The 12,680-nt window shown below is 54.1% G+C and overlaps 1 protein-coding gene across 3 annotated transcripts in view; it reads left to right on the plus strand.

Moving 5' to 3' along the window:
* Window positions 1-12,444, plus strand: part of LOC119863456 (serine/threonine kinase 11 interacting protein) — a 40,740-nt gene extending 28,296 nt beyond the window's left edge. Inside the window, exons 16-26 of one of the 3 annotated variants that reach the window (XM_043504869.1) lie at window positions 175-285; window positions 1,602-1,797; window positions 2,380-2,838; window positions 5,426-5,541; window positions 5,753-5,850; window positions 7,256-7,434; window positions 7,654-7,738; window positions 8,259-8,344; window positions 10,719-10,948; window positions 11,526-11,700; window positions 11,738-12,444. In XM_043504869.1, the coding sequence (XP_043360804.1) occupies window positions 175-285; window positions 1,602-1,797; window positions 2,380-2,838; window positions 5,426-5,541; window positions 5,753-5,850; window positions 7,256-7,434; window positions 7,654-7,738; window positions 8,259-8,344; window positions 10,719-10,948; window positions 11,526-11,666 (1,701 nt within the window). In that variant the 3' untranslated portion in view covers window positions 11,667-11,700; window positions 11,738-12,444. Of the gene's footprint in view, window positions 1-174; window positions 286-1,601; window positions 1,798-2,379; window positions 2,839-5,425; window positions 5,542-5,752; window positions 5,851-7,255; window positions 7,435-7,653; window positions 7,743-8,258; window positions 8,349-10,718; window positions 10,949-11,525; window positions 11,701-11,737 lie in introns of those variants that run through there. The other 2 variants (XM_043504870.1, XM_043504871.1) reach the window with 2 other exon arrangements.
* The last annotated feature ends 236 nt before the right edge of the window (window positions 12,445-12,680 follow it).

Here is a 12,680-nt window from a genome sequence, read left to right on the forward strand (position 1 = left end):
GGTGCTTTTAGTGCTTATGGGCTTACTCTTCTGCCCATTCCCTTAAAGGATGCCTCCAAAAATGGTCCTGCCCGGCGTGCTGTGCAGTACTCTGCTAAATCCCAGGAGCATGTAGCCATGGGCTGGCCTCTCCTGACTGGGATCTGGGATTTTTGCTGTATTTCCTCCTTGCAGGACCTGGAGCGCGTGTTCCCTGTCCTCACACTCCATTTCGGCTACATCCGCAAGGACCGTCGGAAGCGCAGATACGTGGTGCTGGATGATCATCCAGAGCTCTGTATGCAGGTGAGGGCTCAATATGTTGAGCTGTCCCTTGCACGGACCAGTGGCATGAGCAGGGATGGTGGCTCCACAGTGGACCTGGCCTTCTGTTCTGGGCCCATGCCTGCTGGGTGTGGCTCTCTGGCACCTAGCCCAGCTAGGGACTGAGTCTGCTACAGCTGAAGCTAAGAGCCATGTGGCTTTTAGCTCATGCAGTAGAGGCTCGTGTATTTAGCTCCAGAGATCCCATTTCATCCTGCCTGCCAGTGACTGGGGTCTGTTGGTGTTTTGCATGAGTGCATATGTACACTGACATCCTGAGACTCTAGATGACACTTGGGATCTGCAGCTTCTGCTGGGTGTGTCATCTAAAAGCTCTGGGAGGCTGTAGAGGGATCCCAAGATCCACAAGCAGCAGAGAACCTGCTAAATGGCTTGTGCAGTACCTGCAGGTGTGGAGAGTAACAACTACACCCTGATGTGTGAGGCTGTGGAGGGACCAGTGCTCCTGGCACAGGGGACTTCTGGGGCTAGGAAATACACACTTCTTTGAGAATGGCATAGAATCATAGCTAGCCAGTTAGAACCCAGGCCTTCGAAAACCTGCTGGAGCACAGGAAGTGCATCGGCGGTGATCTCGCATCCACATCCTGGATTCTGGGTATTGGGAGGATGGGGTGTTTAACAGAGAGTGAAGGGGCTGCTCTAGGCAGTGTCAGTGGATGGGAACTCTGAAGAGCAAGAACACCTGGCTGCCCTATAAATGTGGGGAAACCCTGCTGCCTGTACTACTGTGTGTGTCCAGGCAAAGGCTGGAAAAGAGCTGCCCCCTGCCTGGTCTGTTTGCACAGATCCCAACAGTGGGTCATGCCGTTATGGGAGGGAGCATATGTAGGACAGCTGGGTCAGGAGCCACAGAAGAGTTCTAGTGAAACAGCGGCTGGGGTGGAGGCTTGGACTAGGAGCAGGGCTGGGTTTCCTCCTCTAGCTGGAGACCCCGGTTGGACAGTACCCCTGCGTGCTCAGCATTTGGTTAGACTGAACTGTCAGTTTGCCTGTGAGGGGACCCATCATCCTGCAGCCACGCTGGTGTGGAACTGGAGCAGCTGTCTCTGCTCATGTACCCATGGCGAGGCTGAGGCTACATTGGCCAAGTCTGACCATGCTAGCTGATTCGCCTCCCCACCCCCCCCCAGACTCTCGGTGCTTGTGCTTGAATTCCGAGCTCAAATATGTACTGTGCCAGGTGTACCCAGCTCACATCCATGCCCTGGTCTCACTCAGACATGCAGCCCCCTGGCGGCCACACTCTCCATCTCTCCCTATGCTGCTGCTTTCAGTGTGTGCTGAGAGTGCTGTCCCCTGCTCTGGAGGAGAATCACAGACGTCAGGGAGGAGAGGAGGGGTCCATGAAGCTCCAGTGCCTGAAATGTAAGCAGGAGTTTGCCCAGCCCCTGGCACCCTGGCAGCAGAGTCCATATCCTGCAGAGGCTGAAGGTGGCAAAGGCATGGAGACCTCAGCCCAGCCAAACCAAGGTATGGTGCTAGGCCAGACTGAATGCATATGGCAAACAGCCCGGTGCCCCGGGCAGGTTGCTTAAGTGTTGGCAATGGTCCAGGGTGTATGAGAAGTGCAATCAGTTGGCCATGCCGAGGGGGCACTCGTGCTAACAGAATATACTCTGGGAAGGGGACAGATCAGGGCATGGGTGGGATGGAGCCTGCCTTGTCCAGCAGGAAGAATTAAACAGCAGCCATTCGGTGTGTCTAAGGCAAATGGCTACTTGGGGTCTGGGAGCTGCAGGTGGATGTAGGGACTCAGCAGAGTGTTGCCTGCTGATTGGGAGTGTGGTCCAGAGGACAACTGCTCAGAGAGACTTTTTAACTAGATTGTTCATGAATCCGGCCGAGCAGGGACTCAACCAGCGGACCAGGCTGCTGTTGGCTGGATGAGTGCCCTGCGGGCTGGGCTGGATCTTCCTTTTTTTTAAAAAAAAGTGGCTTTTTTTTTTTTTTTTTTTTTTTTTTTTTTTTTTTTAAATCTGAGTTCCTGGGCTGGGAAAAGCTTCGTCTGTCTAATCCTGACCCTCTCTTTTTGTCCCCTCCCCCCCTTTACAGAGGCTGCTGCCCCTGGTGAGCCCATGGTCTGCCCCAGCTGTTCCAGTGACCACGTAGTCCTCCTGCCCTGCGAGAGGCACTCCAGCGCCCCGTTGCCCTCGCAGCATCACACGGACAAACCCCTGTCGGAGCCGGGCCCCCAGGGGAGTCTGGAGGCAGCGTCTATCCTGGGCAGCCAGAGTGGGCAGTTCTATATTGGGGGGGAGGATGACAGCTCCGAGATTGACCCCAGGACCCAGGAGCTTAGCGGCGACCATGGCAGCACCATCCACTCCAGCTCCGACGGGGACGGCAGGAGGAAGGAGCTGGGCCTGAAGAGCTGCTACTCATCCCTCAGCCGGACAGACACCAGTGCAGGGAGCCTGATGGGGAGTTACCACTATGGCGCATCCCGTGTGCCCACGCCCTCCCAGCTCTCGCTCAACTCTGAGTCCGAGGAGACCTGGAACCTCAGTCCCCGTGAGCAAAGCAGAGGCTTAGATCTGTGTGTGCGGGTCCCCGCCCCAGGTGCTGGCAGTCTGAACTGGGCTGCACCCAGTGCAGGTTGAGGGAGGCCCTGCTGAGTTGGGAGAGATGGACTCAGGGAGGGATAGAGTGCTGAATGGAAAGGAGCCCCTGCTCCAAGCAGGGATGGCTCTGACACCTCACAGTAGTAATGCTTCACTCCCTCCCTTCCAGAGCCCAGTCCCCATCCTGCAGATGGGAAACTGAGTCCTGGGGGTGACTTGCCCATGGGTCGCCAATGGCGGAGACAGGACTGGAGCCCGGGGCTGGTGGCCAGTCTGCTGATCACAAATGGCTTGACAGTCAGTAAGGGGCTTTGGCCAGCTGTGTCTCTTGGGTGTTCTTTGCTAATTGCTCTCCCCTGATTGGATGGGGCTGGCGTATGTGGCAGCATCTGCTCTCTAGTACCAGCATAAGTTTGTGGCATTGAACAGGAGCTGCTCTGGGTCTATGGCTGCTCCTGCCCGTGCTGATCTCTGGGGTAGGTGCTGGGCTCACAGGTCCTCACTTCACAACTGCATGAGAAGGGCCTGTGTTCTGGTTATTGGCCCTGCATGCTTGGAGTTGTGCTGGACTCCTTCTTCATTGAAGAGTCTGGGATTCCTGCTGTGGCAGGAGGCCTCCCGAGCCTAAAATCCCTGCCAGCAGGGACCACCCTGGCCCTGACTCACCCTGCTTTGGGAGCCCGTACCCCCAACCCCTGGCATTGCCCCTGTGTCCAACTCCTGCTGCTGTGCTCTAAAGAGGCACCCTGTGGGACTGTGCATTGTTTAGCTAGGGGGTGCCAGACTCAGCCCACTGGCTGAAGACCGGATCACATGGTCTAAAATAACTTCTTGTTAGTGCCCTTGTAGCTGAATCAGACTCAGCCCTTGGTTAAGCCCTGTGGCCTCTCGTAGAAGTTTCAGGTGAGGGAAATCTGGTCCAGTAAAGCAGCATCCATGGGGGAAGCTCTCCACTCTTGGGCCAGGCTAGCAGGTGCTTTAGGATCAAGCTGCGATTAGTGTGCACGCCTGTGGTTAGTGGGCACAAATCAGGTGTCTGAGTTGGGTGGCTTTCCAGCTTCCTTGCTGTCCTTCTGCATCTCTTTCAGCCTTGGCAGCTGTTCTCGCCCTCTAGTGCCGAGCAGAAGGATCCCAGGATGGTGCAGAAAGGAGGCCAGCTCCACGATAGGCAATTGTCTGGATTAGCAACTAACTGCAAAGCGACTCGGGCTGGTTGAGGGGCATGGTGGAACTGTCGTTCCATAGGAGCCAGGAGTGGTGTAGCTCCCAGGGGTGCCAACCACAGAGCTGGGTGAAAAATGGGTTTAGAGCAGGGTGAGAACATCTACAGATGGAGGATGCTTTTAGGAGAGGACTCGCACCATTTTGTCTCTGTACTAAAGGAACAGGGCTTCCCTGCTTGGATGAACAGAGCCCAAGAGGTGATGCTGTGGCCAAGAACCCTATTCTGGCCTGGGGGAATGAGGTGGATGGGACCCAACAGACTGGCTTCCCCCTGTATGTACACATACCCAACGACTCCAAGCATCACTGCCTGGCTGCTGACACTGCTGGGGCCTGGTGGAGGGATTGAATCATAGAATCATAGAATCATAGAATATCAGGGTTGGAAGGGACCCCAGAAGGTCATCTAGTCCAACCCCCTGCTCAAAGCAGGACCAAGTCCCAGTTAAATCATCCCAGCCAGGGCTTTGTCAAGCCTGACCTTAAAAACCTCTAAGGAAGGAGATTCTACCACCTCCCTAGGTAACGCATTCCAGTGTTTCACCACCCTCTTAGTGAAAAAGTTTTTCCTAATATCCAATCTAAACCTCCCCCATTGCAACTTGAGACCATTACTCCTCGTTCTGTCATCTGCTACCATTGAGAACAGTCTAGAGCCATCCTCTTTGAAACCCCCTTTCAGGTAGTTGAAAGCAGCTATCAAATCCCCCCTCATTCTTCTCTTCTGCAGACTAAACAATCCCAGCTCCCTCAGCCTCTCCTCATAAGTCATGTGCTCTAGACCCCTAATCATTTTCGTTGTACTCTTTCCAATTTATCCACATCCTTCTTGTAGTGTGGGGCCCAAAACTGGACACAGTACTCCAGATGAGGCCTCACCAGTGTCGAATAGAGGGGAACGATCACGTCCCTCGATCTGCTCGCTATGCCCCTACTTATACATCCCAAAATGCCATTGGCCTTCTTGGCAACAAGGGCACACTGCTGACTCATATCCAGCTTCTCGTCCACTGTCACCCCTAGGTCCTTTTCCGCAGAACTGCTGCCGAGCCATTCGGTCCCTAGTCTGTAGCGGTGCATTGGATTCTTCCATCCTAAGTGCAGGACCCTGCACTTATCCTTATTGAACCTCATTAGATTTCTTTTGGCCCAATCCTCCAATTTGTCTAGGTCCTTCTGTATCCTATCCCTCCCCTCCAGCGTATCTACCACTCCTCCCAGTTTAGTATCATCCGCAAATCATCTGATTGCTCACTGGGGCAGCCTTGCTGCAGGGCACAGGATCGCTGATCTGCCTGTTGTGCTCTCTACAGCCACAAACGGCACCCTAGACGTGAGGGACTTCCGCTCCGTGGACCATCGCCTCAGGCTCTACCTGGACATGGAGGTGTTCGAGGAGAATGTGGAAGAGTTCCAGTGCTTCCTCAAGGTGAGGGCTGCCCACAGACCTGGCAGGCAGGCCCAGCAGATGCAGGCTGATGCAAGACTCTCTGCACTCAGGCTGACTGTACTGCCTGCACAGGTGGGCTGGGTGGATGCCTGGGCCAGTGGGGCAGGAGTGGCTCAGATGCTCCCTAATGCCCAGGGCAAGAGAGCAGGCTGTTATGGGTTGTGACCTACCCCACACTGTGCTCTTCCAGGTGGCCATGGTGAAGTTTGGCCGGTACGGGGAGTTCGCTGCACTCCTGGTGGCCTCAGATCTCAGGATTCACGTGCTGGAAGTCACTGGGGAGATCAGGTGAGGAGCAATGCTACACAGCTCTGAGGCCCTGGGGGGCAGTTGCTTGCTGCAGGCTCTTGGTCCTGGCCTCTTGGGCATGTCCAAGTGGAGAGAGTTAAATAGTGGTGTCTCCCAGGGGTCTGCACTGGGACCAGCCCTATTCAATGTATTCATAACTGATATGGAAAAAGGGGTCAACAGTGAGGGGGCAGTTTGCAGATGATACAAAACTACTTAAGATAAATCCAAAGCAGACTGCAAAGAGTTACAAAAGGATCTCACAAAACTGGGTGACGGGGCAACAAAATGGCAGACGAAATTCAATGTTGATAAATGCAAAGTAACACACGTTGGAAAACATAATCCCAACTAGACACACCAAATGATGGGCCTGAATTAGCTGTTACCACTCAAGAAAGAGACCTTGGAGTCACTGTGGAGAGTTCTCTGAAAACATCCACTCAATGTGCAGCAGCCGTCAAAAACGCGAACAGTGTTAGGAACCATAAGGAAAGGGATAGAGAATACAGAAAATATCATTTTGCCTCTGTATAAATCCCTGGTACGCCCACATCTTGAATACTGCGTGCATATGTGGTTGCCCCATCTCAGAAAAGATATTTTGGAATTGTAAAAGGATCCCAAAAGAGCAACAAAATGATGAGGGGCGTGGAATGGCTTTCACAGGAAGAGGGGTTAATAAGACTGGGACTGGTCAGCTTGGAGAAAAGACAACTACGGAGGGAGATGATGGAGGCCTGTAAACCCATGACGGGTGCAGAAAGTGCCGTAAATATGAGAAGGCACAAATTTGCTTAACTTGCTTAACACAAGAATTAGGGGTCACCCAATGAAATAATAGGCACCAGGTTTAAAACAAACAAAAGGAAGTGGTTTTTTCACACTACACGTAGTCAACCTGTGGAACTCCTTGCCAGAGGATGTTGTGAAGGCCAAGAATATAACAGGGTTCAAAAAAGAACTAGATGAGTTCATGGAGGATAGATCCATCAATGGCTATTAGCCTGGATGGGCAGAGATGCAAAACCATGCTCTGAAGTGTCCCTAGCCTCTGTTTGCCAGAAGCTGGGAATGGGTGACAGGGGATGGGTCACTTGATTCCCTGTTCTGTTCATTCCCTCTGGGGCACCTGGGATTGGTTGCCATCGGCAGATGGGAGACTGGGCTAGATGGACCAATGGTCTGACCCAGTCTGGCCGTTCTGATGTCCCTGCTGTGCTGAAATTCATTCAGAGCTCCATGCTCTCCCTTGAGCATTCAGCAGGAACAGGCAGCTGGTGGTTCTCCCTGTGCCTAGCCTCTCCTGGTAGAGGCTTGCAAAGGAACCTAGGGAGGGAGAGGAGGAAATGGAGGGCTGGGGAGTGGCTGTGGCCTGTTGTGGAGAACTCTGCTCTCTGTTTAGGGGGCAGCCAGCAGACTGGCTGAAGAAAAATGACTCTCATTACCTGTCCGATCTCTGCTACCTGGAGATGGGGCTGGGCCACCAGAGCCTGCGGATGGAGTTTGAAAATCCCAAGGCCTCCTACAACTTGCTAATCCGAAACCAGAGCCGCTGTGACCAGTTCCTACAGTGCTTGACGTGTAAGAGTTGTGGGGAATGGGGGGCCTTTGTCTCTTCTCCCTGTCTGGCAAGAGGCTGTACCTGGCCATGTGTTGGAAAACCCTTCCCTAGTGAGAACAAGCAGGTGAAATAGCCCAGTGTCCTTTCAATGGCTCACTCTAATATGGAAACTCCAGCTGCCTAGGGACAAGAGCACCAGGGACTCATGGGTAACAGTCTGCCTTTCTGCTCTTCTCTAGATCTCCTGCAAGAGCTGCCAGACAAGCACAGGAGCAGAGTGAAGGAAATATGCACTGTTGAGATGAGTCCCCAGCATAGACTATGGTAAGAGCAGCCCATGGGGCAGCACCTGCCCGCCCCATGTGGTGTGTGTGTGTGTGTGGCATGTTCCCAGCCTGCTACCATTGACGCAGCCCCACAGATGTGCTGGACACCCACTCTAAACACCTACCCCATGGGCCTGCTATCGGGCACTGGATTTATAGATGGGGTAGCAGGTTGGCTGGGGAGCACACAGGCCAGAGGGGGTTTGGGAGGGAGAGGGCAGCTGAGCCAGGCATAGGGAGTTCTGGAGCTGGGAGCAGGAGAGGCATGGACAGAACACAGTATTACCAAATAGGAGAAGGTGGGACCTGATACAGGCAGGTGCAGGGCAGTGTGGAGCCCAGAAGGGAGGGGTTTGAATCTGAACTGGGAAGGCGGCAGGAACATGCTTGGGACAGGACGGGGAGCTGATGGTGGGGAGGCTCCAGAGGGCAGGATGTGGTGAAATAGAACTGCCCTGGAGCAGGCTGTAGCCATCCAGGTGGGTGTCTGTGCAACTCATTGCTGTCTCCTCTTCCAGGCCTCTACTGGAAAAGGCCCTGTGCTCAGTGGCTGTAGACTGCACATCCAGCCGCTTCTTCTACCTGCTGGCGTATTTGATCCAAGGTACGGGGTGCTTGTCCTGTGCTAGGCCCTGCTCTGCCTGCAGCTGTGGCAGTGTCTGCACACGCAGGGGAGGGGATGTGGGTGGCACAGCCGGCCCATTGGTGGGAGCAGACAGCAGGGTTCCCTATAGGAGCCCCTCAGAGCTTGTTTCAGAGTAGCAGCCGTGTTAGTCTGTATTCGCAAAAAGAAAAGGAGTACTTGTGGCACCTTAGAGACTAACAAATTTATTAGAGCATAAGCTTTCGTGAGCTACAGCTCACTTCATCGGATGCATTTGGTGGAAAAAACAGAGGAGAGATTTATATACACACACAGAGAACATGAAACAATGGGTTTATCATACACACTGTAAGGAGAGTGATCACTTAAGATAAGCCATCACCAGCAGCAGGGGGGGGAAAGGAGGAAAACCTTTCATGGTGACAAGCAAGGTAGGCTAATTCCAGCAGTTAACAAGAATATCAGAGGAACAGTGGGGGTGGGGTGGGGGGGAGAAATACCATGGGGAAATAGTTTTACTTTGTGTAATGACTCATCCATTCCCAGTCTCTATTCAAGCCTAAGTTAATTGTATCCAGTTTGCAAATTAACAAGCCTCTGATAGTGTGGCTGATGTGATTAGGCCCTATGATGGTATCCCCTGAATAGATATGTGGACAGAGTTGGCAACGGGCTTTGTTGCAAGGATAGGTTCCTGGGTTAGTGGTTCTGTTGTGTGGTGTGTGGTTGCTGGTGAGTATTTGCTTCAGATTGGAGGGCTGTCTGTAAGCAAGGACTGGCCTGTCTCCCAAGATCTGTGAGAGTGATGGGTTGTCCTTCAGGATAGGTTGTAGATCCTTGATGATGCGTTGGAGAGGTTTTAGTTGGGGGCTGAAGGTGATGGCTAGTGGCCTTCTGTTATTTTCTTTGTTGGGCCTGTCCTTTAGTAGGTGACTTATGGGTACTCTTCTGGCTCTGTCAATCTGTTTCTTCACTTCAGCAGGTGGGTATTGTAGTTGTAGGAATGCATGATAGAGATCTTGTAGGTGTTTGTCTCTGTCTGAGGGGTTGGAGCAAATGTGGTTATATCATAGAGCTTGGCTGTAGACAATGGATCGAGTGGTATGATCTGGATGAAAGCTAGAGGCATGTAGGTAGGAATAGCGGTCAGTAGGTTTCCGATATAGGGTGGTGTTTATGTGACCATCGCTTATTAGCACCATAGTGTCCAGGAAGTGGATCTCTTGTGTGGACTGGTCCAGGCTGAGGTTGATGGTGGGATGGAAATTGTTGAAATCATGGTGGAATTCCTCAAGGGCTTCTTTTCCATGGGTCCAGATGATGAAGATGTCATCAATGTAGCGCAAGTAGAGTAGGGGCATTAGGGGACGAGAGCTGAGGAAGCGTTGTTCTAAGTCAGCCATAAAAATGTTGGCATACTGTGGGGCCATGCGGGTACCCATCGCAGTGCCGCTGATTTGAAGGTATACATTGTCACCAAATGTGAAATAGTTATGGGTGAGAACAAAGTCACAAAGTTCAGCCACCAGGTTAGCCGTGACAGTATCGGGGATACTGTTCCTGACGCCTCAGAGCTTGGGCGTGGAGGGAAGCAGTATCTCCACCTCTCGAAGGGCCAGTGACTGTCACCGGCTCTAGGCTGGGGCTGCACTGCCTCAGGCAGCCCAGTTTGGGTGTCAGCACTTTGAAAAGTGTCTGAAAAGCTGGAAGGGGTGCAGGGAAGAGCACAGAAATATGAGAGCTGGAGAAAACACCCCGCAGTGTGAATGAAAGAGCTGTCTCTGTAGCTTACCAAAGAAGACAGAGCAGTGACTTGATTAGCCTGTATATACCTTCCTGGGGAGATCTTGCCTGCTGCTGCAGGGCTCCTGACTCGAGTGGAGATGGGCAGAACATGTCAGACAAATTCCAGTTAGAAATACGGGGGATTAACCACTGGGACAAACCCCAAAGGGAAGTGGTGGATTCTCCATCTCGACTCTGCATATTCAGCCTGGTACCTTCCTGGTGGGAGCTTTTCTCAGACAAGTCCCTGGCTTAGTGCAGGGGTAGCTGCTGGCATTTTCTGACCTGTCATGTGGGAGGTCAGATTAGATCATCTCTAATGGGCCCATCTGGCCATGAGATCCAAGGATCAAGGCTTGGGCTGGTCCGTCACCAGAGCAGCTGCAAAGAGCTGCTTCCCCATCCCCCCCCTACAGCCATGGGGAGGCTGGTCAGGCCTCCTGCACCACCCACTCCTGGGCAGTGGGGGGCTCCCCTCTGGGGCTGGTGTGGCTGGGCCTGGGGGGGCACAGAAGCCAGCCCCATGGGGAATCCAGGGCCTGAGTAAGGAGATCCCAGTGACCCGACTTCCTGTCCCTCTCCCGCTTAGGTGCCTCTGCCTTTCCTGTGACTCTGCTGAGCACCTTCAGTGCTCTGCTCCTGCTGGAGGAGAATCACCAGTGGCAGCGGGTCCAGCCTGCGCCAGGTGCAGCTGGTGAGAGGGAGCTGACCCCTGAGAGTAGTGTCCAGCTGAAAGAGAAGCAGCCAATCAGCAGTGTCAGCAGCGTCATCACTTACCGCTTCTCACCCTGTGATGTCAAGCTGATGTTCTATGATGAGGTAACAGGGTGGGGCATCCCTTGGTGCACGGGGTCCCCAATGCCTGGGGAGGGGTTGCTGCTCTGGGCTCTGACTCAGAGAGCCCACCCTAATGAGGACCCTCTGTTCTGTCACAACTTCTTTCTCCTGTCCGAGACCTAAAGGTCTCTGGCCAGGGTGGCAGGTGAGGCGTGCCACAGTGCTGCTACGTGGGGTCTCTCCTGCAGCCAGCAGCTGCTGCTCTTGTTCACCAGAGTGTGCGTATGCCTGCCCCACCTGCACCAGCACAGCCAAGCCATGTCCTGGGAGCAAGGCACAGGGAGACCCCATTCCTGTGACGAGGAGCTGGATCCCTGGCCTGAATCCAGGCCTCCGTGCTGCATGGTGCCTGCTGTGACGGGTGGCTAGGAGCATGGATCCTGGCGCTGGACACCCAGCCGTGGGATAGTGCACCAGCTGCTCGGGTCAGTAAGTGTAGCCAACTCTCGAAGCCTAAGGATACGGGGCACTGATCTCTGGCCTGTGAGACTGGAGCAGCACATCACCAGAGCAGCCACTGTGAGCCGGCTCTATCCTGACCTCCCTCCTCCCCATGTAGGTGCTGAAAGTGGAGAGCACATGGCACATCCACACAGAATGTCCTGAGCTGCTGGCCCAGCTGGTTGAGTGGATCCGGGGTCCCTGGGAGGAGATGTTCTCCATCGACCTGCGGAAGACTGTGCACGAGGTCCTGGAGTGAGCATGGTAGCTGCTGATGCACAGAGCTGGCCGCCTGGCTGGGCATGCTGCCGTGGAGGGGCAGGGGGAAGGTGACGTTCTAGTTCAGTGGCCTCTGCCTGCTCCTGTGTTCTGGACTCGGGGCCTTTGCTGGTGGGGAGGAGGGGAGCACTGAATGGTTTAGCTGGTCTGGCAGCTGAACTGACTTGGTTGGGCCTGGAGGCAAGCACAGAGGGGTGACACGTGGTGCAGACACTGACATAACCTCGTGGAAGCTGTACAAAGCTGCAGCCTGGTGGTTTCTGAAAGTCTCGCTCAAGGGGAGTAGTGACCATGGCAAGGTCAATTCCTGTTTCTCTCTGGGGTCCAGGGCTAGTGGGAACCCAGCAGGGTGGGAGCTGGAGCCAAAGCGTACTCAGACAGGTTGTAGGCAGGCATCTGGGGCAGCCCTTACACCCGACAGAGGAATCTGCTGCATGTCCACTTGCTCTCAGGACAGTCGCCAGTTCTGTGCTGCTGAAACCCATATCTGTGTCTGGCCTTTTGTGGCTTCCCTGATGTCTCCTGCCTGGAGCCAGGGGCTGACTGCCCAGATGGGCCAGGGCATCCTGCCAAGGAGGGGGGCCAGGGTGACCCTGGGCAGAATTATCTGTGCCTGCTCAGCAGGGCAGAGCCTGGCCTGCTACATGTAACTCTCCCTCAGTGGGGTTGGGCAGCTACTTGGGGATCCTGGAGGGCAGTGAGTCTATTTTAAACAGCAGTTTTACTATTTTCTACTGTAATAAAAGCTTCTATTTATTGAGTTCTGTCTCCTGCATGCTGCAACCTCTGTCTCGCCGTATGCTCCTCCTGGGGCTTGCAAGCCAGGCTGGGACAGGCCCTCTCGGTACTCAACTGGGAAGCTTGCAAGGAACCCCAGGATCCTGCAGTGAGTGGACTGGTGGTAGCTCATCGGGGGTACTCCCCAGTGTTGCCCTAGGAGGCTGTGCTCCTGGACGTGCTGCCTCCCTCAGGCCGAGATCTCTCCTCAAGGCTG

The sequence above is a fragment of the Dermochelys coriacea genome, chromosome 11 (genome assembly GCF_009764565.3).
Source record: "Dermochelys coriacea isolate rDerCor1 chromosome 11, rDerCor1.pri.v4, whole genome shotgun sequence".
NCBI lineage: Eukaryota > Metazoa > Chordata > Testudines > Dermochelyidae > Dermochelys > Dermochelys coriacea.